Here is a 27,068-nt window from a genome sequence, read left to right as displayed (position 1 = left end):
CCTCCTCCAGTCCAGACTGAAGAATAGCAGGTTTCAAAAAGTTTTGCAGAGTGCAGAGCCAGCCCCGAGCATTGGCAGGCAGCAGCAGGCACTGACTCCCGTCCCCCCAGGGTCCCGACTCCCACTGTGGTCCTCTCACAGCAGCCAGTGAGTGAGAGTGTCAGCAGTCAGTCTCCTCTTAGTAATAGCTGGCCGGCCCCACAGCAGACTCTACAGTGCAGGCGGGCATGGCTGTATAAGGGGCGGGATGGCGTGCAGCTGCGCAAAGTGACCCCTATGATGTCACATGCAGCCGCACAGCCGTATAGGGATGGGCAGATCGATTCACCTCACTGAGTTGAGCCTCATGGCTCGAGTGTCTCGAGACACGGCTCTTTAGATAGAGCAGCGCTGGAGCCAGCAGGGGAGCCAGCGACTCAGATTGAGTCGCTGACAGCTCCGCCCCCCGCAGCCCAGCACTACAGCTCAGGGTTCTCACTGACTCTCCTGAGTCAGTGAACTTCTCGAGCCCTGGCTGTAGCTGCGCCACTCAGTGAGTCGCTGACAGCTCCGTCCCCACCAGCCCAGCTCAAGCCTCTGCACTGACTCGGGAGAGTCAATGCACTGCCCTGAGCCCTTGGCAATAGCTGCACGACTCAGAGCGAGTCACTGACAGCTCCGCCCCCTACACTGCTGATCTGACTTAGTGCACAGAAGTATAATCAGGTCGGATCAGCAGTGTAGGGGGCGGAGCTGTCACTCACTCTAGCTACCACTGACAGAGAGGCTAGGGGAGGTGGGTGTCTCGGCTCACCAAACACTGAGTGACTCGAATCATTCACTCATCTGAATGATTCGAGTCAGTGTGTTGAGACACTCACTCACTAGCCATCTCTACAGCCGTAGAAGGCTCGGGGGCAGCGTCTGAGCTGACAGTCACAGAACTAGTGCTCAGTGCTGCCCGGGCTAAAAAAAGATACGCTGCCTGATGTGCTTAATCCTGAGAATCCCGGGTTTGGAGGCGCCAGTTCCGGGATTTAAATTTCTGTGTTTTTTACACTAAATCCTGGAATCCCACCGATCCCGGGATTGGCTTCCATAGAAGAGGAATTATCATTTACTAGTGGTGGCTTTGCACCATCGCTAGGGGAACCAGAGGTAGATTTTAGAAAAGGGCAATGTATATACTGTATATTGAATGATTTAAAAGTGATACATGTACTGAATGAAAACACTTACGGGGGCCTGATAGCATCTGGCTTTACATACAGCATTCTGAAAGGTAAGGAGAAAATATCAATTATAATGTTCAGTTTATGCCTTTCCTTATATCAGTTTGGGGTGTATAGATCTTTCAAGGCAAATATTGAAAATAACATTTGCAATTTATAAAACTCACATTTTTCATCTTGCTATTAGATGAATATACTAAGCACCTTGATAGCACCCTCACAATCAAAAATATTTGATTGGTGAATAACCCAGGTATGAAAGCGCTAATAAACCAGAATTGACAACGCAATAAAAACAAACAGCTAAACATTAAACTAGCATATAGGTATTGGTGTTTATATACCTTTTAGAACTTTTTAAAAAGGGTGAAGAGTGACCTCCCTCCTGTGTGTGAGTAGGGATCCCTATCCCTATCTTGCCCTAACAGGTCCCATGCAGTGGGTCGTACTTCTCCGATGGTCTCCTGCAGATCTTCTGTGTCCTGGAGATCATGTTATACATGATGCAGGCTGCCATGGCGGAAGATGACGGTTGCTGCTATTTCCTATGCGGCTAAAGGACCTCTGTGACGTATTCACCACGTGACCGCTGCAGGAGGCTGGACCACTCCTGCGTTACCATCCACTAGGGCATAGAGGGGGAATAAATATTTGTGGCAAGCGTAGCGAGCCACCGTGCCTGAAGCGCGGCGAGCGCAGCGAGCCACCATGCCCGAAGCGTGGCGAGCACAGCGAGCCCGCGAGGGGACACTTTTGGTCCCCCGTTAGCATCCCCGCCCCTCCCCCTTTCAGGCCGGGTCACGTGGGTGTGACGTCACAAGTCCATCAGGCTTGTATAGTCTAGACTTAACCGTAAGATGACCGGCAGGATTTACCTGTGTCCTGGAGAACATGCTACACAGGATGCAGGCTATGCAGATAGACAGTAGCGATGAGTGTTGGGAGCTGGCAACGAGACGTCACACATTGGTGTTGTGCGTAAATTTGAGTACGTGATCAAGCGGTCATGCAGTGTATGGCTCCAACGCGTTTCAACATTCAAATTACTTGTTCAAGGAAGACTGTACCCTCTCAATACCCCTCTTTGGGCTAAATTTATTAAGAAGTGGATTGTAAATCCCGGTGGTTTTGTGGTGGTTTTGCAGTGTTTTTGCAATATATCGGTTTACTAAAGCCAAAACCACCAAAAAACAGCAACGAAAACACTAGAATAGAAAATAATTGAATATCAAAGGACTATTAATGTTTCAGACCATAGAAATAACAGAATAGAACCCCGCATTTATAACATGGCAGTTTTGAAAAGCATCACAAAACCACCTGCAAACCCTCCAAAAAAAAATGACTAGCCTCAGACTGGCGTGTTTTCATTGTAATTTCTGGTCACAAATACTTTATTAGCGCTTTAATTCCTGCATTATTTTTCATCTTGCCATGGATATGCAGAACAAACCCTTTTTGGTAGCCCTAGATCTCAAAAATCGAAATACACTCTGTGAATTGCCTACGTTTGGTATGTTTTCCCTCTCCTAAAATGATGCAAGTTTCCCCACCAGTCCTCTAGCACAATTTGTGATTTGAGTGTTGCTTCCGAAGAACAAATTATCCTTTTGTGTGTGTCCCTTAGATCAACCGCTAATATTTAAAGCACATGCCTCTACCCAATCACTATACGTGCATACACACACAACGATTTTTTGAACAATTATCGATAATGAAATCGTACACTTTCTGAGTTAGAACGATGAACGATTATCGTTCATACGCGTTCACGTTTGTAGTTTGTAGTTTGCAGTTCAGTCAGACTGACCAACTCAATGATTTTCAGTAAGGGACTATGCAAAAATCCTTTGTAGTTCAAAAAAATCGTTCATTACATTTAGTAAATGAACAATTTTAGTAAACGATTTTCGTTCATTTTTCCCTTGAAAAAATGAAAGAAAATCATGTACTAAAATCGTTCATTTACTAAATCGTTGTGTGTGTATGCACCTATTCCCTTATCCTTGCAAAGACTCCGTAAATTAGCCTGCTATAGTGAACTGAGGTGGTATAGTAAGGATGACTATTAATGCGCTTTAGGCAATTAGTTTGCATATAGCTGATATACTCAATCCCTGAATTAAAACAAAGGGCCTGATTCAGAGTTGGGAATAGTGGGAGAGATAGCACTTAACTGTGTACCTGGACAAACCATGTTGCAATGCACATGTTTTTTTTTTTTGTTTTTTTTTCATGTAGGGTAAATACTGGCTGCTTTTGCATGTAGCCCACAAATACTGCACAGCTTTATTTTTACTCTACAATTTAGATGTCAGTTTGGAAACACTCCTCCCAAATCTAAATCTCTCTGCACATTTTAATCTGCCCCACCTGCAGTGCAGCATGGTTTCACCCAGATGATCAGTTGAGAGAGAGATCTCTCTCTATTCCCAACTCTGAATCAGGCCCAAAGTCTCTCTCTATTAAGGCCCCCATACATCAGAGATTGATTGCAGCAATCGTGCAATTTGCAATCGATTGTGTATACAAATCTTTCCCTTTTTCAATCGATTGCAGAGATGCCACAATCGATTGAAAAAGGGAAAGATTTATTTTTTATACACAATCGATTGCAAATTGCACGATTGCTGCAATCAATCTCTGATGTATGGGGGCCTTCACTCTTCAATTGAAACAATGTATCCTTTCATTAGGGAGAGTGTTTTTATTCTGCCATGGCTTTAGGCAATTAGCCAATAATAATTATTGCACTTAGGGCCTGCTTCAGAGGCTCGCTCTGTATCAGGGCGGATTTAAAAAAAAATAAAATCCGCCTCCAGGCCGCTCGCATAGCTGTGGTTAACCACCCACAGCATTTTGTGAGCGACCTGGCAATAGTCACGATTATCACGACAATCGGGCTTGCGACGAGACCCTTGTGGTCTCGGTTCCCGCAAGCCCGAGTGATCTTCCTGCTCCACTCACGAGCGGATCAGAATAAGGCCCTTAATCCAAAAAGTCTTTGTTAAAAAACGGGGATAACTTTTCACCATGTTTTAGAAAGCGAAAAAAGTGCAGAAATGGGGTTTAGGGGTGCAGGCTTAAAATAAAATAGCCTGCACCCCTGTGTGTCAAAAAAAGAAAAAAAATTAAAATCCTGACACCCCCAAAAAATAACTTTATTTTTGGGGGTGAATAAAAAATATGGAACAAACTTCTAAAATAGCCAAAATGATTCCAGAAGGGTTCCCATATATGCGAAGGTGTTTTTTTTCATTGCGGGTAGTAGCAGCAGGTGCATTTTTGAAGAATTTTAAAAATGCACTTTAGGGACTTAAAAATATGCTTGCACCCATTTTCGTGTACCCCAAATTTGATGCAACTAGTTTTTTAAACAAAAAAACTAACTGCTATTCTTCACCCCTTCTTCACAGGCGTATTTATGCATCTGCCGCGGCTATTTAAAAACCCCGACTCCCTTCAGCAAGCAAAAAGGGGGGTACTCATAGTGATCCCCCATGTCTGGACATCTTTAGGGGGGTCCCAGGAACATTTCCCGAAAATTCCAGATTTTTTTCGATACTTACTTTTCCGCTGGCTCCCGTTTTTGCTGATTCCTAATTGAATACGGGGATAAAGTAGACACGCGCTCGATACTTTATCCCCGTCAAACCTCCAATGTGGAGCGAAAAGTCCAGCATGGACTTTTTGCTCCAAATTTAATACTCCCCAATGTCTAGATAGACACCAGGGGGTAAATTACTAAGATGGGAGTTCTATTTAAGAAGTGATGTTGCCCATAGCAACCAATCAGATTATACTTCTCATTTATCTAGCACCTTCTAGAAGATAATACCTGGAATCTGATTGGTTGCTGTGGGCAACATCACTTCTTAAATAGAACTCCCATCTTAGTAAATTTACCCCCAGATGTTAGACAGTCAATAGGTCGACAGGAACAAAAGGTCGACAGGGACAAAATGTTGCCATGTAAGAAGGTCGACATATACAAATGGTTGACCGAGTCAACATGTCGACATGAAAATGGTTGACACAAAAATTGTTTTTTGGGGGTTTTTTTTAGCCCTAATCTTCACCCTAACTCTCCCTTTGGTGCCTAACCCTAACCCTCCTTACTAGTGCCTAACCCTAACCGTCGGGGTAAGTGCCTAACCGTAACCATCGGGGTAAGTGCCTAACCCTCCAGTAAGTGCTTAACCCTAACCCTAAACCTAGCAAACAAAAAAAAGTGTCAACCATTTTTGCGTCAACCATTTTCATGTCAACTTTTTAACCTTGTTGACCATTTGCATTTCTACCTGTCGACCTTCTTACATGTTGACCTTTAGTGTGTCGAACTTTTGTCTTTGTCCCAGTTGACCTATTGACTGTCTAACATCTGGTGTCTATCTAGACATTGTCTAACCTTTTTACTGCCTATCTATAGTTCAGCACCTAAATCAGAAATCCTTCCAAGTGACATCTATACGCATTTCTCCACCTATCGGGATCGGTACTCCGTTGCATCGGAGAAACGCATAGAGACGTCACTTGGAAGTAATCTGTCTGGATTACAGCAGCATTAAATAAATAAATAAATATATAAATGACTATATAAAGGATGAAAACACAAAGTCTACACATCAAGTACAATGATCCATTGGAGTAAAATCCAGTTTACACATGTGTTAAGTAAAAAAGGTGCTTGATAAATAGGCCTCATTGTTTTGTCTCCTCCCTCTCAGATGTTTAATGGATCTGCTGCAAACCAGACAGAAAGTGGCAGCAGAAGACCAATGATGACATAAAACCAATGCTTACAAAAAAAAAGTCATTCTAGAACTGCACTACTGAATCCAATAATTATTCCTGATGAGAGAATCAATTAAGTTTTAAAGTATTTAAATAAACTATATATGTTGTTGTTACTTCTAAAATATACTGGGTTGTTCACTTTTGTCTCTCAGGTAAGAGACTTTACCTCTCAAGTGAGACTTGTTCTAATTGGTCCAGTTGTTCTGATAGGTCCAGCTGCGAGAAGTTGGTGACACAATTCATTGTTGATCTGTATGGAGAAAGAAAACATTAATTGAGAGTACTTTTAACGAAGACACTGGCAGAGACTTAACTTAATTATGCAGTGAAAGCACCCTAGCACTTAAATGTGATTGGCCAGTCTAGTCCTAGCATTTGTACTAAAAACCTCATAAGCATACCTCAGCAAAGAGCCGAGAACTTGGCAAAGGCAGATCTATATAAATGAACTGTACCCAACAGCTGCTGCTCTAGACAAAAGCAGAATTGTCAAATACCCCCTTCCCCATATATATATATATATATATATATATATATATATATATATATATATATATGTATGTATAAAGTTAGAACAGCTCTAGTTGGAAGCAGTAACATAGAACTAATGAAGCTTTCAATTTTAAAAAGACAATTAACTATGACTTCATCATGCCGACACGGTTGTAATTTTGGTTAAAGCATTTTAACCATGTCGGCATTATAACTTTAAAGTTAAACATAATGCTCTCTGACCATGTATAAAATTAAAATGCTGACACAGTTAAAATGCTTCAACTGACATAAGAACCATGTTGGCGTGTTGCCATTGGCAATCTCCCGTCCACATAAAGTTTGTTGACATATTGTCTGTCAACAAACTGACTACTTCCCTTCCAACTTTCACTTCCAGGAGCTTCATACTCAAAGTCAGATCTGTCATTCATTAAATTCTAGATTTTTGTTAAAACCTTCTGAGTTTACAGGCTGTAATGTGAAGATTGCGATCATGTTTCAGAGCAAAATGACGCAATGTGTGTTTTTAAGCTCTCTGAATCTCGCCTTCAGGGTACGAGCCATTTGCCCTGCATACTGTAAGCCGTAACTCAATACATAAATCGCCAACTTTGGTTTGTAATTAATGAATTGTGTAACTCCAGACTCTGACCTTTTATGCTTTTAGGTAATTTGACAATTTTGTTTAGCGATTAAATTCAAAGTTGAAAATTTTTTCTTTTGTTACAGCGATAACCTCCCCTCGGTTTCTCAGGGATCCAGGGTGGTTTAATGATATTGGAACACGGATCCTTAGAGAAGCTACGGGACAAAAAAGCTTTTCACATTTCTAATTTTTTTTTTTTTTAAGTAAACTTTTATTGGTTGGATAAGTGAGAATAGAGGATAGACCTACGCAGATAAATAGCACAGCAGTAATAAACAGTAGACATTTAGAATAACACTACAACATATTAATGCCGATATTACGGCTCAATTATACTATAAAGAAGATTCATCCAAAATTGACATTATGCTAGAAAGGAAGAGTGTAGAAAAAGGGAGAAGATGAGAATAAAAGTAAAAATGTAGACGATGGAAAGAAATTGGGAATCACGAGGTGTCTGCCCACAAGCATGTAAGACAGGGAAGGAGGGGAAGGGGAGAAGGGGGGCTTACTCAGCTGGATAATCACATAATAACCCTTTTCCATTACCGCTAAAAGCGGGCTTATTGCCGTGTGAAACTGGGTCGCAGCTCAGTGGAAAAGGCTCCTAGGAAAAAATAACGAGTCGTCTGACCCAGGCATTGCTTCTCAGGTCTCGAGCAGGGTTTAACGTGGGTAAGACCTAGGTAATGCCCAGTGGAAACGGCTATCCAGGGTCTACCAACCCAGGTCCCGTTCACAGCATAGGGAGAGCCGCATTTCCCGGCACTTGGAGATGATGTAATCTTCAAGCGCCGGTAGAGGTAAGCCCCGGCAATATTCAGGGTCCAGCCTGCAGTGTAAACAGAGTTCTAGCCGCTGTGACACACCTTGAAAAACCCTGTGTTCAGTGTCCCAGGCTGGACCCAGAACCTGTTTTAAGGAAGGTCTTGTCTATATGTAAGAAGAATGAGATTAAAGCATTGAACAGTTCTTTACAGTAATCAATTATATGTTGGGAGGGATGTAAAAATGACAGGTCCATGGCTCCCACATCTTTGTAAAACTTCTGGAAGAATTCTAAAGAATGCTGGTCATATATTCCATAGAATGAATATGCTAGATTTTGGCTATGATCTCCCCCATAGACGGAACTTCTATTTTTGTTTCCAAGCGGTTGCTAATAGACACGTGGCTGCCATGACTATATGTCAAAATAGTTTTTGTTGGTGGTGAGTGGCATCAGGGACACACAATAGTAGTAAGAAGAATTTAGGAGTGAGAGGGACATGTAAATCCATCATAGAATGAACCAAAGAGTTAATCTCATTCCAAAAGGGGACAAGCTTCGGGCAACTTCATAATATATGTAAAAACGTTCCAATATCCGGACCACATCTCCAGTATAAATTTGAGATATCGGGGTGCATTTGATTTCATCTGGAAGGGACATAGGACCTCATTCAGACTCGCTCGCTAGATGCGTTCGCTCGCACGATACGTATGCAAATTTGGGAAGGCAGGCGATCGCACGGCAGGGCATTAGCACGCCCACTATGTCTTGGCGTGCGATCGCATTGTGTATGCAGACGCCCACCAGCCTGTCTTAAGACGCCCACTTGCGCACGTCATCTCCAGGAAGTGTATGCAACCATCAATACATCGGGTAACATCGGATGCGGTCACAGCACTTGTGGCTGACCATACCCTACTGCGAGTACTTCAGTGTAAAAAACCAGCCAGGTGACGTGTACTATGACGCTGGCTCTAAATTATGCACGCCTCTGAAACGGTGTCGAGACGCTCAGGCACGCCTGCATTCGCACCACCACTCCCCCGTTTCCATCGACCAGCCCCTGTCACCACCCACAAACAGCTCGTCCTGTCACTCACTCTGATGGGCAGTTTATGCGCAGCGAGCGACCGTACTGCGATGCGTACGCATACGCACAATGTGAAAATCGGCTGGCTACGAGTGAACGCATCCTAGCGAGCGGGTCTGAATCAGGTCCATAATACCATCTGTAAAACAATTTGTAAGCCTTCTCTTTTACGCGAACGCCTACAGAGCTGGATGCCACATTTTTAATATATATATTCCTTCAGTGTCTTAATTATCTAGAGTTTCCCCCAGGTCGACCTCCCATGCCATCTCGTGAGGATCTTTTGCCACGGAATTAGGATGCACAAGTTCTACATATGGTGAGACGATAAGGCCATTGGTGCTCGCACCCCTTTAAATTATATTTCTAGTTTTCTTTAAAAATGTGACATCTCCCTAAAGGGCCTATTCATCATCCTTATTGGGCTCATTACACATACAGAAATACTGGTTTCCGCATGTTTTAAGTAACAGTCCTATTCACTATTAGGGGCACCATGGGGCAGCCTAGTATTCAGCAAACTCAGAAAACTAAAAGTTTTTGGAGTATGCCTATGGGAACCAATGCCATCTGCAGGTCCAGGGTTTCGAAGAGGGATTCAATAGAATCAAATACCCTAACAACTGCCCCGTATAGGGCAGTTGTTACGTAACATGGTTGGAGTCTCTTTTGTGCTTTTGCACGTGAACTTGCCAACTAAAGCCACAACGAGGGGTGTGCAACTGGTGCCAAGGAGAGAGCATAGTCACTTCTCCGACAGTACCTTACTTCTCTGGCGCTATTCATGATGTCACATGCGCCTCGGGTTGTAGGTGAGAACTTAGAGCGCCTAGCACCCTGCAACGGCCCTGATACTAACAGTGCCTCTGCAAATAATTCTGCCAAAATAGCATCCTTATGACTGCATACCTCCTAACCAGTGGCGTAATGTGGGGTGGTCGAGCAGGGTATGTGCCCTGGGCGCCATTGGACCCAGGGCTCGATTCAGGCCCGGTCGTTAGATGCGTTCACACGCAGGCGTCCGCTGCCAGAGTATTCAAATCCTGCACTTGCATGGCAAGACATTAGCACTCCCACTATGTCTTGGCGTGCGATCGCAGTATGTTTTTAGATGCCCACCAGCGAGTCATAAGACGCCCACTTTCCCTTCGCAACATGATATCTCCTGGAAGTGTATGAAACAATTGGTAACATCGAGTACCATCGGAACCATACGCAGCGCTTGTGGTTGACCATACCCTATCGCAAGCACTCCAATTTAAATACCCCTAAAGCCACCGCAAATCGAGACGAACGTCTTGATCTCGAGATGGTCTGTCAATCTCTTGAAATCAGGAGAGTGCTAAAGAAATTGGGATTCTTGGGAGGTATGTGACTGTTTCAATCCACATACCCTATGACTAGTAACATTGTATGGGATGTAGTCAGAATGCCGGCGTACGAAATGCCAACCGCCAGAATGAAAGCCTGGCATGGGACTAAAGGTAGGCGTCTAAATACCGATGCCTATCATTAGCCCCACACCGAAATCCTGACACTCGGCATACCGAGCGTAGGTAAACCGGGTGTCGTGCGCTGTCAGCCGCGAGAGGGGAAGGGTTAGGTTTAGGCACCCCCGGGGGGGACATAGGGTTAGGAATCCCCCAGGAGGGTTAAGTATAGGGTGAGAGGGGAGGGTTAAATATACTTACCAGCCGGCGTCAGCATTTTGATCTTTTGGGCTTCCAGGGTCGGGATTTGCACCGATGGCTTTTAAGCCGTCGGTATTTCATAACGAACCCCATTGTACAGGCCCCATTTTAAACCATTTTGCCTAGAACCCTTTGCATAGAGACCTCCGTTGTAAGCTACACTGGGCAGGGATCTAAGATCAGGCTATAATCCAAAATACAGCAAACTCAATTTTTTTAGCATTGGATTTACCAGGCCAATAAAGTATGTTTTATACTATGAATTAAGGGCCATTTTTATGGGATAGGTATGAAATACCGCCGGACCTATGTCACCTATGTCACCTATGTCGGAAGACCGGCAGCAGTGAAGATCCCAATAGCTGTAAAGGTAAGTATTAACTAACCTAACCCCCCCTAACCCTAACTCTCCTTTAGGGGTGCCTAACCCTAACCCCCCTTTAAGTGCCTAAACCTAACCCACCCTTCCCCGCAGCCTAAACCTAAGTCTCCCGGGGGGGTGCCTAACCCTAACCTCCCCCCGGTGGTGCCTAACCCTATCCTCCCCCCGGGGGTGCCTAACCCTAACCCCCCTTCCCCTAGCCTGAACCTAACCCTCCCAGGAGGGGTGCCTAACCCTAAGTCCCCCCGGGAGCCCTAAAACCTAACCCTCCCCCCCGCGCACGGCTGTCCACGCCGGTGCCCGGCTTACCTACGTTCGGTATGCCGGGCGTCGGGCTCCCGGCGTAGGTCTAATGACAGGCGTCGGGATTTCGACGCCTGTCATTAGTACCTTGCCGGGATTTGACAGTCGGGAAGCCGGCAGTCGGCATTTCGACCATCGGCTTCCTGACTGCATCCCATTTTTATGAACAATTGCAGCCAGCCACCGAAAATGAAGAATCCCGATCGACACAATAAGTATTTCTTTGTAAGGGGGGAATGTACCATTCTTGAAGCCCGTCCCGGCGATCAGTAAGAAGTAAAATGATCACATACACAATCGCTTTACTTCCGTGTTTGAACCCTGGCTGGGCTACTGTGCACACATGACTCCCTAACTGCGCAAGCACAGTGTGATAATATTGCTATTAGAATCGCAACTAACCTGAGATCCCTCTCCGGGCACGCAAGGTCCCCCTCTTGCAGGGCCGCCCCATTGCAGGTAATGGGTTAAAGCCATCTGAAGATATCGTCAGCCAACGCATGAAAAGCTACACTTTGCGGATATATATTTTTTTACATACTGTCCCCATAGAAGCTATGGGTTCAACAGATGTGAGGGCTGGGGACTGAAACACATGAGATATCGCTTTCCATCTTTGTACGTTTAAGGGATACTTCATTCTGCCCTTAAACATGGAAAAACAATGGCTTCTGTTTATTGTAAAGGCATAATTGCTTGATAAATAGGCCCCAGAGTCCTTATGTTCTAAACAAACACCAAATTCAAATGGTACAAAGTAGCCTAATGATTTTATAGGTGATATGCATATCAGAAGAAAAAAAAATCATCTTACTTTGGGTGAAATATAAATCCAGAGCGCCATAAGTTGATTTTTGCATTGTACCTAAAACAATCACATTAATAGAATCATGAATTTAAAACAAAAAGTAATAATTATTCATACCACGTGTCTGACTTCAGTATTACCCCACCTGTTATCATTACAAAGATACTTGTATCTGTGCCTTCCCCCCACACACACACACACAACCAGGGGCGCCGAGAGATACTATTTACCCGGGCCTGGGCTTGCTAGAGGGGCCCTGAGGGGGCCCGGGGCCGGCGCCGCTCTCCCCCTCCCTTCCTCCCTCACTCCTCCCACCCACACAGACAGAAGCCATGTGAGTGTATGTGTGTGTATGTGTGTGAGTGTATGTGTGTGTGTGTGTGTGTGCGTGTGTGTATGTGAGTATGTGTGCGTGTGTGTATGTGAGTATGTGTGTGTGTGTGTGTGAGTGTATGTGAGTGTGTGTGTATGAGTGAGTGTATGTGAGTGTGTGTGTGTGTATGTGAGTATGTGTGCATGTGTGTGTGTGTATGTGAGTATGTGTGTGTGTGTATGTGAGTATGTGTGCATGTGTGTGTGTGTATGTGAGTATGTGTGTGTGTGTGTGTGAGTGTATGTGAGTGTGTGTGTATGAGTGAGTGTATGTGAGTGTGTGTGTGTGTGTGTGTGTGTGTGTGTGTGTGTGTGTGTGTGTGTGTGTGTGTGTACATGTGTGTGTGGTGACCTAGAGGGAATGATACATTTTGCCATCTTGTTGTCGCCTTGTCCTGCACCTCTGTTTCTAACATTCAATTTCACAAACTTACCAGAAGAATGAGAACAGCAGCAGAACCATGACGTAGAACAAAGCACAAATGCATTTCTTTTCACAGCACATTTTATCTGTAAGAAAAACATATGTGATAATACCCTTTGAACTGCAAAGTTAATAGTAGTCACAAAGGAGATCTGTAATTATATATAACGTAAAGGGCTCAATGCTTTCTGCAGTACAAGGGACTTTGGGCCTGATTCAGCAAGGAATGCACGATGCAGACGCACGCAATCGGCTGATGGTCGCGGTCTGTGCGTGCGTCTGGGACTCAGTGCGTGTGCACGAACCGCTCACTGCGTCCGCAAAAGCGAGCGTAGTGAATACATAGACCTAGGGAAAAGTGATATACAGGAAGTACCATTTGTGGGTGGATACGGGGAGTGGTCGGCCGAACGCAGGCGTGCCAGTGCGTTCGCACCCCGTTACTGGGGAGTGCATAAATTAGCCACTGAGATGATGGACGCGGTCTGGCGTCCTCTGCGTGCAGGAAGTCTCTCAATAGGATCAGGGCTACCTTTTGTCTGCGTGCGACTCTGATGTTACTCAATGTTCCCGATGTTTTTTCAGCCTTGCGCATCAGTACGGACTTTAGCGGACGGTAAAGTGGGCGGCATTATGTAGTGCTTGGCTTCTGCTTCTTTGTGCTGCGATTGCCGTACGTATGCAATCATTAGCATATTCTCGCAGCTGCCGGGTGCATGCATCTGTGTGTTCCTTGCTGAATCAGGCCCTCTATGCTGACTGCTAACTTCTTGTTACTGTATTTAAAGGGCGTGCATTATTTCTTACAGACACGTATTGGGAAATTAACATAGCCGTGGAAAACAATTCTTTACATGGCCTTGAATAGGCTGGACCAAATCAACTGTAGGCGGTGCCAAAACAAAAGTAGGCAAGGGTAGTATAATTGTCTCTAGCTACATCAATGATAGGAGTTCAATAAAACAAGCAATTATAGGTATTTTAATGCAGGCTCTGTGACAGGGGAGTAAAAGGGGGGGGCACTTGTACCAAGCCCTGAGATTCCGAGGGGCCACAGTTGGTGTTACTGGAGATGCAGTGACACGGCGGGATGTTGCTGCAGACAATGGTGTGGAGATGAGCCTGAGAGACACAAGAGGAGGTGGAGAGACACAGGGGACAGGAGGCTGAGATACACAGGGGAGAAGATTCAATGGCTGGAGATGAAGAGACAGGAGGATGATACTGGAGAGACACTGCAGGGATGGTGCTGGAGAGACACTGCAGGAATGGTCCTGGATAGACACTGCAGGGATAGTGCTGGGAAGACAGCAGGGATGGTACTAGAGAGGCACGACAGGGATAGTGCTGGAGAGACACAGGCGAGGATGAGGCTGGAAAGCCGTGGGATGAGGCTAAAGCGAAACAGGTGATGATGATGCTGAAGAGAAACAGGGTGATAAGAGTGAGAGCCACAGGTGGGGATGAGGCTGTAGTGACACAGGAAAGGTTGGGGCTAAAGAGAAATCAGGGGAATAAGGCTCAGAGACAAAAGTGAGGATGAGGCTGGAGAGACATGGGTGAGGATGAAGCTGGAGAGACAGGTGAGAAGAAAGCTGGAGATACAAAAGCAAGGATGAAGCTGGAGAAACACAGGTGAGGATGAAGCTGGAGAGACACAAGGGGGATGAACCAGTTCCTCCACATCTCTTTCTGCAACCTTCTAAAATGTAAAGGGTGGATAGCTCCAGCCACCCACAAGTCAGTGTGTAAAGTCATCCCACCCCTATGATTGGTGGATGGCCAGAGTCACCCACTAATCAGCATCTAGCCTAATACAGCCGGATGCTGCAGGACAAGTATGTGACCAGTAACCAGGAGACAGAGAGAAGACACTGCCCGGCCACTCAGACTGTGTTTATTAGACAATTATAGCGTACGGGGAGTTTCTTCTGCCTGTCTCCTGGCCACCATTGTAGATGTCAAATGCTCCCAGCCCCACCTGCCACTGCCTGGAAATTTAGTACACTAAGGAGGTGTCCTTAAAATTTAGTACAAAGCTGATGGGAGTCAGTTTTATGGGCTGGTGTCATTCCAATTTTATTATTACAAATTAGTTATTAGGCACCAATAAACTGTATGACTGTACCTTATGACAGAGCCGTCAAGATTGATTGGCCGGCCCCCCGTCACAAAAGGACAGGGTCACACACAGGGACATGACTACGGCCAGTTGGTAGAGATCGCAAGTAGGAGGCATGGCCACAACAAGGGGTTGTGGCCACACCATCTTTGGGGCATGGCTGCACCTCCTCTGTATTCCTAGAGCCCCAGAGAAGCCTGGGCATTTTGTAACTGCGTCACCCAATCTTGGTGGCTGAGCATTAAGGATTTAAAGATTTACCCACACTTACAGAGCTCTCAATGCCACTCAATCATACATCTCAAATCTCATCATGAAATACTCTCCATTCTACCTCTGACCTGGCTCTCTGATAGGCACCTCTCATTCCCACTCAGGGGTGTATTAACACCAAGGGGACCAGTGAGCGGCTGATCCCCTCCTCTTAGCTGCGGCCAGCCAAGCACCAAAGGATCTTACCTGGTGCCGGTAAGTAGGTTCACACTCCTCCACAGCGCCATCTTCCTAGTGATATTCGGGAAGGTGGCACATGCCCACAAGAGAACAAAGGCTGCCAGAGTCTTTGCATATACTGTACATTGAATCTTCCCAAGATGTCATTGGGAAGATGGTGCTGCGGACGAGAAGGGACCAACTTGTCAGCAACAGGTGAGTATACTTTGGGTGCAGGGTGTGCGGTGCCCCCCCTGGACCCACATCCATTATAAATATGCCTTGTTCCCACCTCAGGGACTGATCCAGTGCCGTCACTAGGGGGCTGCTCCCGGTGACACCATCTGAGAGGTGTGACACCATAATAGTAGAGCTGCTCTGCTATTTTGGTGTCACCCCCATCTAATGGTTATTTTGATGTCACCCTTTCGAATGGTGTCACCGAGCAGCATGCGCGCCCCATCCACTGTGCTGGGAGAGGCTGGGGGCTGCCCAGCAGCTCCCAGAGCGCTGGACAAGCCCCCAGCCTGATGAGAACAAGGGGCATGATTCGCGGTCACACCCCCAAAACAGCACAAACCGGGGGGCATGGATTCATGGACACACACGCAAACTCTATACACTGCCGCGCCAGGTGTCACCGGGCTTAGTGACGCCACTGGACTGATCCATTGCCACTGCCCACTTATGGAATACCCTACCACACCTGAACAATCTCTCCCACTGCCTTCAAATATTTATATAGTACAGTCGCTTAAAATCCGCTCACAACCGTCCAAATATCCACTACAAGCCACAGTCTCAGCAGTGCCCTTCTCCCATTAGATTGCCCGGTCATGAGCAGGGCACTCCCAAGCCTTTTGTTTTCATGTTGCTATTTATTGTCTACCTTGTGTGCCCCTGTTTTATGCAAGTCATGTTACACCCACTGACCAGCAAATGAACTGCATTACTAATAAGTGAACGTGTGCTCTAAGGCTGGCAGAAAACTGGCATGGGAACGGCATTACCCAGAATTCTGTTCTCCGGTTACTGTTGCTGTGTTCCACATAACACCAACAGTCATAAGTTATACATGATCTTTCAATATATTTGGTTTTGGGTGTAAGTCACACCCAAGCATGGAATCCGCTTTGTCAGCCAACATTTATATAGCATAAAAGTGTTTTTCAATTGCACAGTAAATCCAGGGGGTGCCTACAGGGAAGGCATGTTATGAATACCTGTAGAAGATACATCAGCTGTTTGTTTGCTTTGTTCTGCCAGTTAATTGAACTAAAACAAAAATGTGTTTCTCGTACAGGGTATGAAATGTAATATATATGGGAGTGTTCTTTTTTTTTTTTCTGAGAAATAGTAGTCATACGATTATTTATTTTTTATTTTTTGGGGGGGGGTGTTGTTATCTATTTAACTGATTTAGGTATTATTTCATACTTCAATTACGGGTTTTTTTGTGCCAATGCGCTATAGTCCAGTCTCTCCTGTAGCAGAGCTGCTGAAGTTGTAGGTAACTAAACTCCCTATAAGAATAAATTGATTGCAATGCACCTAAGCATTAACCTTAATATATAAATGGTGTAATAAAACACAAGGGGTCAAATGCAATAGGGTGAGATTTTAGATAGGGGAGCTCATTCAGACCCGCTCGCAAGATGCGATCGCTCACTGGCAAAAAGGAGCCGGATATTTAAATTAAGCTCTCGCACTGCGTCGTGTAAGGACGCCCACTATGTTTTAGCGAGCTACGGCAAAGTGCACTCGCAAATGTCTGTAGACGCCCCTTTGCCACTCACAACACACGTCATCTCCGGGAAATGAAGGATTAATCGGGACCATCGTGAGCCATCGGAGCTGCTCGCAGCCCTTGGGGTTGCCTTAGCCTTCCGCAAGCACAGCGATCAGCGCTGGCTGAAATACATGCAGGTGACGTGTACAATGACACTACTTTGCTAATTATGCACGCCCTTTAAACTGCGTTTTGGCAGCCAGACACTCCTGCGTTCGCATATCCACTCCCCCGCTCACAAGCACCTTCCCTTATTACCTCCCACAAACGGCGCTATCTGTCACTCAAAGTAGTGACCTGATAGTGGCTTACGAGCTACCAAAATCAGATCGCAACGAATGGCTTGCACACGCGCACTGCGAATTATATGCATGCGCAGATGGGCGCATATGGGCGAAAATCGCTCAGAGCGAGCGATCGCGCCTTAGCGAGCGGGTCTGAATCAGGTACAATGTGAGAGTTTAGCAGTTGACTCTCACACTTTTTAAACTTGGCCAATGTAATAGAGTCCGAGAACGTGCAAACTCGCATGTTTTTCAGACTCAAAAACTCTCACGATTTAAACTCTCATCCAGATTTTTTTTTAATTATCGTAGATAAAACTCAACCAAAGTTAGAATACCGATAGCAGCATCCGATGGTTGGTATCCCGATAGGGTTCGGGTAAGTATACTTGTTTATAAAGGTAACAAAGAAATGGTTTCTTTCCCAAAGTGTGAATGTCAAACAAGGGGATGGGATCTTGTTGGGTGAAGGGCCGGCTGACTGATTTGGGTATGTATGCGCTTATACATTGCCACTGGACAGACATGTAACACTAACACAAATAAGGGTGGGAGTGTGGGGATGGGAGTGTGTAAGACAGAGGACAAAGGTGCATCAGTGAAGAGGTTGGGATGGGAAGCGCAGTTCTTCAATGAATTGGGTACCGGGGAGGAAGCGATGAAAGTCCAGGGTCTGGTAAGTGCAGAGTCTTGCTTGTACATAATCCTTAAGAATTCCGCATGCAAAAATGTATTCTAATCTTGTTTCATTTCTTGCAAATCTAGCATATTTATTGCCTTTATATTCAGCACAAATGTATTGTTTTGCAAATGTTGAGGGGTACAAATATCACAATTAGGCTGCCAGGAGGTACCCAAAAAAAAAAAAAGTAAAAAAAATAATTAAAAAAATAAAAATCAAGAGTAGGAATTTTATAAAATGAGTCAGTGATCATGAAGTTTTAAGTAAATAAATTCTGTTCCTGAACTAAAATCAAAGAGCTCACTAAATTTACCATGGCCTGAATTATTGGATGGGGAAGATGTTCGTTCTTCGCTTTTAAGAAAAAAAAAAAAAAGTTCAATAATTCTGCCCAGATAACTATAATAATAACCTAAAGTTGGGCACACACTATGCGTTATGTCGTTTAATCGTCCGACGAACGACATAGCACATCGGTGGGTGTGTACAGACGATATGCCTGTGAATGACGTCATATTAGACATATCGCATCTGCCCTGCAGCACAGCCAATGCCGATATAACTTGCAGATATATCGTCACATCTGGCTGTGTGTACGAGTGACCTGCCGACCACCCATACACTGGCTGAACAGACCCGCGGTGACTGACATCTCCATGGGGTGGGCAAATTTAATTGTCTTACCAATCGGCCGTTCGGTCTGCAGATCCCTGGATCGGCAAATATGTCACCCAGGTGTGTACCATACTTGCCGACAATCTGGCTGCTCCTTCCGGGAGGGAGCAGCCAGATCGGCAGAACACGGGTCGTGGCCGGCAAAAGGGGGCGGGTCCAAAGGAGCTGAGGTCGGTTTGCGGGCGTGACAGGGGGCGGGGCCACGCGATCATGTCATTTTCGCCCCGCCCCCGCTACACAATGCAGAAAAAAGGCATTGCGAAGCAGGGGGCGGGGCCAAAATGACGCGAATCGCGTCAGAGGCCCCCCGCTGCTGGGGTTAATCAGGTAACGGGGTCGGGGGATCGGCGGCAGGTGGGAGGCTTGCCTGCCTTTCCGGGGGGGCGGGAGCTGCACCCGTTTATCGGGAGGCTCCCGCCCGAATCGGGAGGGTAGGCAACCCTGGTGTGTACCCAGCTTTAGTGGTAAGTTCATGATAGAGTATTTTGTGAGTGGAAACACATTTAGATACAGTACAAGACATAGGGCCTGATTCAGCAAGGTTCGCAACTGCGATTACGCGCGTAATCGGCCATTTCTTGCGTTCTGCGCATGCATCGCAGTGCGAGAACTCTCCACTGCGATCGGAACCGAGATCTCAGTGGCTACGCAGACCCATCGCTGAGTGATTGACAGGAAGTACCGTTTGAGGGTGGTGATGGAGGGGCGGTTGACGAAACGCAGGCGTGCCAGTGCGTTTGAATTAGGGGTGTGCACCGGCCACTTTTCGTGTTTTGTGTTTTGGTTTTGGATCTGGATCTTTCTTCGTGTTTTGGATCTGGATTGGTTTTGCCAAAACCACCCTTCCGTGTTTTGGGTTCTGGGTTTTGTGTTTTGGATCTGTATTTTTTTTTAAAAAAGCATAAAAACAGCTAAAATCACAGAATTTGTAGGTTTTTCTGCTCCTATGCTATTATTAACCTCAATAACCTTAATTTCCACTCATTTCCAGTCTATTCTGAACACCTCACACCTCACAATAGTGTTTTTATGTCCAAAAGGTTGCACCGAGGTAGCTGGATGACTATGCTAAGCGACACGAGTGGGCGGCACAAACACGTGACCCATCTAGGCGTGAAACTGCAGTGGCAGACAGGATGGCAGTTTGAAAAACTAGGCCCCAAACTGTACATAATGCAAAGAAAAAAAAGAGGTGCAAGATGGAATTGTCCTTGGGCCCTCCCACCCACCCTTATGTTGTATAAACAGGACATGCACACTTTAACAAACCAATCATTTCAGCGCCAGGGTCTGCCACACAACTGTGGCTGAAATGATTGGTTCGTTTGGGCCCCCACAAAACAAGCTGGCAATTAATGTGTCCCTGCACAAACTGGCTCTATGGAGGCAAGATGTCATCCTCATCCTCCTCATCCACCGATTCCTCACCCTCTTCAGTGTGTACATCCTCATCCTCACAAAGTATTAACTCGTCCCCACTTGAATCCACCACCACAGGTCCCTCTGTACCTTCTGGAGGCTGGTCTCCCTGGAAGAGCTGATAATTCATTTTGATGAACATCATCTTCTCCACATTCTGTGGAAGCAACCTCCTACGCCTTTCGCTGACAAGGTTCCCGGCTGCACTAAACACTCTTTCGGAGTACACACTGGAGGGGGGGCAACTCAGGTAAAATAGAGCCAGTTTGTACAGGGGCCTCCAAATTGCCTCTTTTTCCTGCCAGTACAGGTATGGACTGTCTGCCATGCCTACTTGGATGCTGTCACCGATGTAATCCTCCACCATTCTGTCAATGGTGACAGTATCATATGCAGTGACAGTAGACATGTCAGAAATTGTTGCCAGGTCCTTCAGTCCGGACCAGATGTCCAAACTTGGTCCTGCCTGCCCTGCATCACCGCCAGCGGGTTGCTTAGGATACCTAAGTTTTTTCCTGGCAGCCCCAGTTGCAGGAGAAAATGAAGAAGGAGCCGTTGACGTGTCACGTTCCGCTTCAGCTGACAGTGTGTTCACCAGCAGGTCTTTGCACCTCTGCAGGCTTGTGTCGGCCGGAAAGAGAGACACCACATAGGCTTTAAACCTAGGATCGAGCACGGTGGCCAAAACGTAGTGGTCTGATTTCAACAGATTGACCACCCTGGAATCCTGGCAAAGCGAATGAAGGGCTTCATCCACAAGTCCCACATGCCGAGCGGAATCGCTCCGTCTTAGCTCCTCCTTCACTTTCTCCAGCTGCTTCTGCAAAAGCCTGATGAGGGGAATGACCTGACTCAAGCTGGCAGTGTCTGAACTGACTTCACGTGTGGCAAGTTCGAAGGGCTGGAGAACCTTGCACAACACGGAAATCATTCTCCACTGCGCTTGAGTCAGGTGCATACCCCCTCCTTTGCCTATGTCATAGGTGGATGTATAGGCTTGTATGGCCTTTTGCTGCTCCTCCATCCTCTGAAGCATATAGAGGGTTGAGTTCCACCGCGTCACAACCTCTTGCTTCAGGTGATGGCGGGGCAGGTTCAAGAGTGTTTGCTGGCGCTCCAGTCTTCGGCACGCAGTCGCTGAATGGCGAAAGTGGCCAGAAATTTTTCGGGCCACCCAAAGCGTCTCCTGCACGCCCCTGTCGCTTTTCAGAAAATTCTGCACCACCAAGTTTATTGTGTGAGCAAAACATGGGACGTGCTGGAATTTGCCCAGATGTAATGCCCGCACAATATTGGTGGCGTTGTCAGATATCACAAATCCCCAGGAGAGTCTAAGTGGGGTAAGCCACTGGGCGATGATTTCCCTCAGTTTCTCTAAGAGGTTGTCGGCGGTGTGCCTCTTACTGAAACCGGTGATACACAGCGTAGCCTGCCTTGTAACGAGCTGGCATTTCTGAGATGCTGCTACTGGTGACGCTGCTGCTGTTGCTGCGTAAGGTGATACATCTACCCAGTGGGCTGTCACAGTCATATAGTCCTTAGTCTGCCCTGTTCCACTTGTCCACATGTCCGTGGTTAAGTGGACATTGTGTACAACAGCATTTTTCAGGACACTGAGGACACTTTTTCTGACGTTTCTGTACAGTCTCGGTATCGCCTGCCTAGTGAAGTGGAATCTAGACGGGATTTGGAACCGGGGACACACTACCTCCATCAATTGTCTAAATCCCACTGCACTAATGGCGGATACCGGACGCACGTCTAACACCAACATAGCAGTCAAGGCCTCAGTTATACGTTTTGCTTCAGGATGACTGCTGTCGTACTTCATCCTCCTCGCTAAGGACTGTTGGAGGGTCAATTGTTTAGTAAAAGTAGTGGTGTTCCTACTTCCTCTCTGGGATGATGAACGACTCCCAGCAGCAGCAACAGCAGCAGCGGCAGCAGTAGGCGTAGCAATGCAGGATCCTCCAGAGGAATCCCGGATAGGAGAGTCAGTCATGCCAGTGACATGGCCTGCAGGACTACTTCCGATCCTGACTAAGGAGGAAATTGACGAGGAGGGAGTTGACGGTGTGGTTTGCAGGCGCTTGGATACAACAGGACAACGGGATTTAGGTGTCCCTGGACTGCTTACGGTCTTAGCCAAAGTTTCTGAACTTGACAGTAACTTTTTATGAACGCGCTGCAGGTGCCGTATAAGGGAGGATGTTCCTAGGTGGTTGACGTCCCTACCCCTACTTATTTCACCTTTACATATGGTACATATGGCAAGACAGTTGTTGTCCGGATTTGGATAGAAATATTGCCAGACCAAAGAGGTGGAATGTTTGGTCTTCTGCCCAGGCATGACCGTGATGGGCTTTTTCATCCCACGGACAACAACTGTCTCCCCCGGAGCCTGATTTAAACAAACCACATCACCATCAGAATCCTCCTCGCCAACTTCCTCCTCAGCGCCAGCTACACCAGTATCCTCATCCTGTTGTACTTCAACAGTGACATCTTCAATTTGCATATCAGCAAGTGGACTGTGGGTGCTCCTTTCAGCACTTGCAGGGGGCGTGCAAATGGTGGAAAGAGCCACCTCTTCCCGTCCAGTGCTGGGAAGGTCAGGCATCGCAACCACCACCACACTTGGACTCTCCTTGGGGATTTGTGATATCTTCTTAGAAAGCACAGTTCTTCGCTGTGCTTTTGCCAGCTTAACTCTTTTGATTTTTTTAGTGGGAGGAGGGCTTCCATCGTCATGTGAAGCTGAACCACTAGTCATGAACATACTAGGGATCGACCTTAGCCGTTCCTTGCCACTCCATGTCGTAAATGGCATATTGGCAAGTTTACGTTTCTCTTCAGCTGATTTAAATGTCTTTTTCAAGGTCATTTTCCTGAACTTTGCCATTTGGGATTGTATGTGCCCTCTACTATGACATTGGGCATCGGCCTTGGCAGACGACGTTGATGGCATGTTATCGTCTATGTCATGACTAGTGGCAGCAGCTTCAGCACTAGGAGGAAGTGGTTCTTGATCTTTCTCTATTTTATTTTTGTCAGAGAAAGTTTGGTCCTCCATTTATGTTATATCGATTTGATATATACGTGCGGCTAAACACAGAAAATAATTTTTTTTTTGGTTTGGACTGGAGTGTACTTTGTGGGTTACAGCACCCTTTAACGGTCAAGCCAGCCGGCCCTTTACTTATGACACAGGCGCACGCTTGGCACTACTTTGTTGATGCACGTGCGGCTACTGCGCACACAATTCACAAACACAGAAAATAATTTTTTTTTTGGTTTGGACTGGAGTGTACTTTGGGGGTTACAGCACCCTTTAACGGTCAAGCCAGCCGGCCCTTTACTTATGACACAGGCGCACGCTTGGCACTACTTTGTTGATGCACGTGCGGCTACTGCGCACACAATTCACAAACACAGAAAATAATTTTTTTTTTGGTTTGGACTGGAGTGTACTTTGGGGGTTACAGCACCCTTTAACGGTCAAGCCAGCCGGCCCTTTACTTATGACACAGGCGCACGCTTGGCACTACTTTGTTGATGCACGTGCGGCTACTGCGCACACAATTCACAAACACAGAAAATAATTTTTTTTTTGGTTTGGACTGGAGTGTACTTTCGGGGGTTACAGCACCCTTAACGGTCAAGCCAGCCGGCCCTTTACTTATGACACAGGCACATGCTTGGCACTACTTTGTTGATGCACGTGCGGCTACTGTGCACACAATTCACAATCACAGAAAATAAATTTTTTTTTGGTTTGGACTGGAGTGTACTTTGGGGGTTACAGCACCCTTTAATGGTCAAGCCAGCCGGCCCTTTACTTATGACACAGGCGCACGCTTGGCACTACTTTGTTGATGCACGTGCGGCTACTGCGCACACAATTCACAAACACAGAAAATAATTTTTTTTTTGGTTTGGACTGGAGTGTACTTTCGGGGGTTACAGCACCCTTAACGGTCAAGCCAGCCGGCCCTTTACTTATGACACAGGCGCACGCTTGGTACTACTTTGTTGATGCACGTGCGGCTACTGCGCACACAATTCACAAACACAGAAAATTATTTTTTTTTTGGTTTGGACTGGAGTGTACTTTCGGGGGTTACAGCACCCTTAACGGTCAAGCCAGCCGGCCCTTTACTTATGACACAGGCGCACGCTTGGCACTACTTTGTTGATGCACGTGCGGCTACTGCGCACACAATTCACAAACACAGAAAATAATTTTTTTTTTGGTTTGGACTGGAGTGTACTTTCGGGGGTTACAGCACCCTTAACGGTCAAGCCAGCCGGCCCTTTACTTATGACACAGGCGCACGCTTGGCACTACTTTGTTGATGCACGTGCGGCTACTGCGCACACAATTCACAAACACAGAAAATAATTTTTTTTTTGGTTTGGACTGGAGTGTACTTTCGGGGGTTACAGCACCCTTAACGGTCAAGCCAGCCGGCCCTTTACTTATGACACAGGCACATGCTTGGCACTACTTTGTTGATGCACGTTCGGCTACTGTGCACACAATTCACAATCACAGAAAATAATTTTTTTTTTGGTTTGGACTGGAGTGTACTTTGGGGGTTACAGCACCCTTTAATGGTCAAGCCAGCCGGCCCTTTACTTATGACACAGGCGCACGCTTGGCACTACTTTGTTGATGCACGTGCGGCTACTGCGCACACAATTCACAAACACAGAAAATAATTTTTTTTTTGGTTTGGACTGGAGTGTACTTTCGGGGGTTACAGCACCCTTAACGGTCAAGCCAGCCGGCCCTTTACTTATGACACAGGCGCACGCTTGGCACTACTTTGTTGATGCACGTGCGGCTACTGCGCACACAATTCACAAACACAGAAAATAATTTTTTTTTGGTTTGGACTGGAGTGTACTTTCGGGGGTTACAGCACCCTTAACGGTCAAGCCAGCCGGCCCTTTACTTATGACACAGGCGCACGCTTGGCACTACTTTGTTGATGCACGTGCGGCTACTGCGCACACAATTCACAAACACAGAAAATAATTTTTTTTTTGGTTTGGACTGGAGTGTACTTTCGGGGGTTACAGCACCCTTAACGGTCAAGCCAGCCGGCCCTTTACTTATGACACAGGCGCACGCTTGGCACTACTTTGTTGATGCACGTGCGGCTACTGCGCACACAATTCACAAACACAGAAAATAATTTTTTTTTGGTTTGGACTGGAGTGTACTTTCGGGGGTTACAGCACCCTTAACGGTCAAGCCAGCCGGCCCTTTACTTATGACACAGGCGCACGCTGGGCACTACTTTGTTGATGCACGTGCGGCTACTGCGCACACAATTCACAAACACAGAAAATATTTTTTTTTTTGGTTTGGACTGGAGTGTACTTTCGGGGGTTACAGCACCCTTAACGGTCAAGCCAGCCGGCCCTTTACTTATGACACAGGCGCACGCTTGGCACTACTTTGTTGATGCACGTGCGGCTACTGCGCACACAATTCACAAACACAGAAAATAATTTTTTTTTTGGTTTGGACTGGAGTGTACTTTCGGGGGTTACAGCACCCTTAACGGTCAAGCCAGCCGGCCCTTTACTTATGACACAGGCGCACGCTTGGCACTACTTTGTTGATGCACGTGCGGCTACTGCGCACACAATTCACAAACACAGAAAATAATTTTTTTTTTGGTTTGGACTGGAGTGTACTTTCGGGGGTTACAGCACCCTTAACGGTCAAGCCAGCCGGCCCTTTACTTATGACACAGGCGCACGCTTGGCACTACTTTGTTGATGCACGTGCGGCTACTGCGCACACAATTCACAAACACAGAAAATAAATTTTTTTTTGGTTTGGACTGGAGTGTACTTTCGGGGGTTACAGCACCCTTAACGGTCAAGCCAGCCGGCCCTTTACTTATGACACAGGCACATGCTTGGCACTACTTTGTTGATGCACGTGCGGCTACTGTGCACACAATTCACAATCACAGAAAATAATTTTTTTTTTGGTTTGGACTGGAGTGTACTTTGGGGGTTACAGCACCCTTTAATGGTCAAGCCAGCCGGCCCTTTACTTATGACACAGGCGCACGCTTGGCACTACTTTGTTGATGCACGTGCGGCTACTGCGCACACAATTCACAAACACAGAAAATAATTTTTTTTTTGGTTTGGACTGGAGTGTACTTTCGGGGGTTACAGCACCCTTAACGGTCAAGCCAGCCGGCCCTTTACTTATGACACAGGCGCACGCTTGGTACTACTTTGTTGATGCACGTGCGGCTACTGCGCACACAATTCACAAACACAGAAAATAATTTTTTTTTTGGTTTGGACTGGAGTGTACTTTCGGGGGTTACAGCACCCTTAACGGTCAAGCCAGCTGGCCCTTTACTTATGACACAGGCGCACGCTTGGCACTACTTTGTTGATGCACGTGCGGCTACTGCGCACACAATTCACAAACACAGAAAATAATTTTTTTTTTGGTTTGGACTGGAGTGTACTTTCGGGGGTTACAGCACCCTTAACGGTCAAGCCAGCCGGCCCTTTACTTATGACACAGGCGCACGCTTGGCACTACTTTGTTGATGCACGTGCGGCTACTGCGCACACAATTCACAAACACAGAAAATAATTTTTTTTTTGGTTTGGACTGGAGTGTACTTTCG

At 46.3% G+C, this 27,068-nt stretch overlaps 1 protein-coding gene across 1 annotated transcript in view; it reads right to left on the bottom strand.

Annotated features, from left to right (window-relative positions):
* Positions 1 to 27,068, bottom strand: part of LOC148543423 (histo-blood group ABO system transferase-like) — a 61,709-nt gene that overhangs the window by 7,391 nt on the left and 27,250 nt on the right. The window contains exons 2-5 of the mRNA XM_088452341.1: positions 13,002 to 13,077; positions 12,202 to 12,252; positions 6,175 to 6,258; positions 1,219 to 1,254 (exon numbers count right to left, since the gene is read on the bottom strand). Coding sequence (XP_088308467.1) covers positions 1,219 to 1,254; positions 6,175 to 6,258; positions 12,202 to 12,252; positions 13,002 to 13,077 — 247 coding nt within the window. The remainder of the gene's footprint in view (positions 1 to 1,218; positions 1,255 to 6,174; positions 6,259 to 12,201; positions 12,253 to 13,001; positions 13,078 to 27,068) is intronic.

This window comes from Taudactylus pleione, unplaced genomic scaffold (assembly GCF_031769625.1).
Source record: "Taudactylus pleione unplaced genomic scaffold, aTauple2 ptg000003l, whole genome shotgun sequence".
NCBI classification, from domain to species: domain Eukaryota; kingdom Metazoa; phylum Chordata; class Amphibia; order Anura; family Myobatrachidae; genus Taudactylus; species Taudactylus pleione.
The sequence above is the reverse complement of the archived record's forward strand: the minus strand, read 5'-3'. Positions and strand labels throughout refer to the sequence as shown.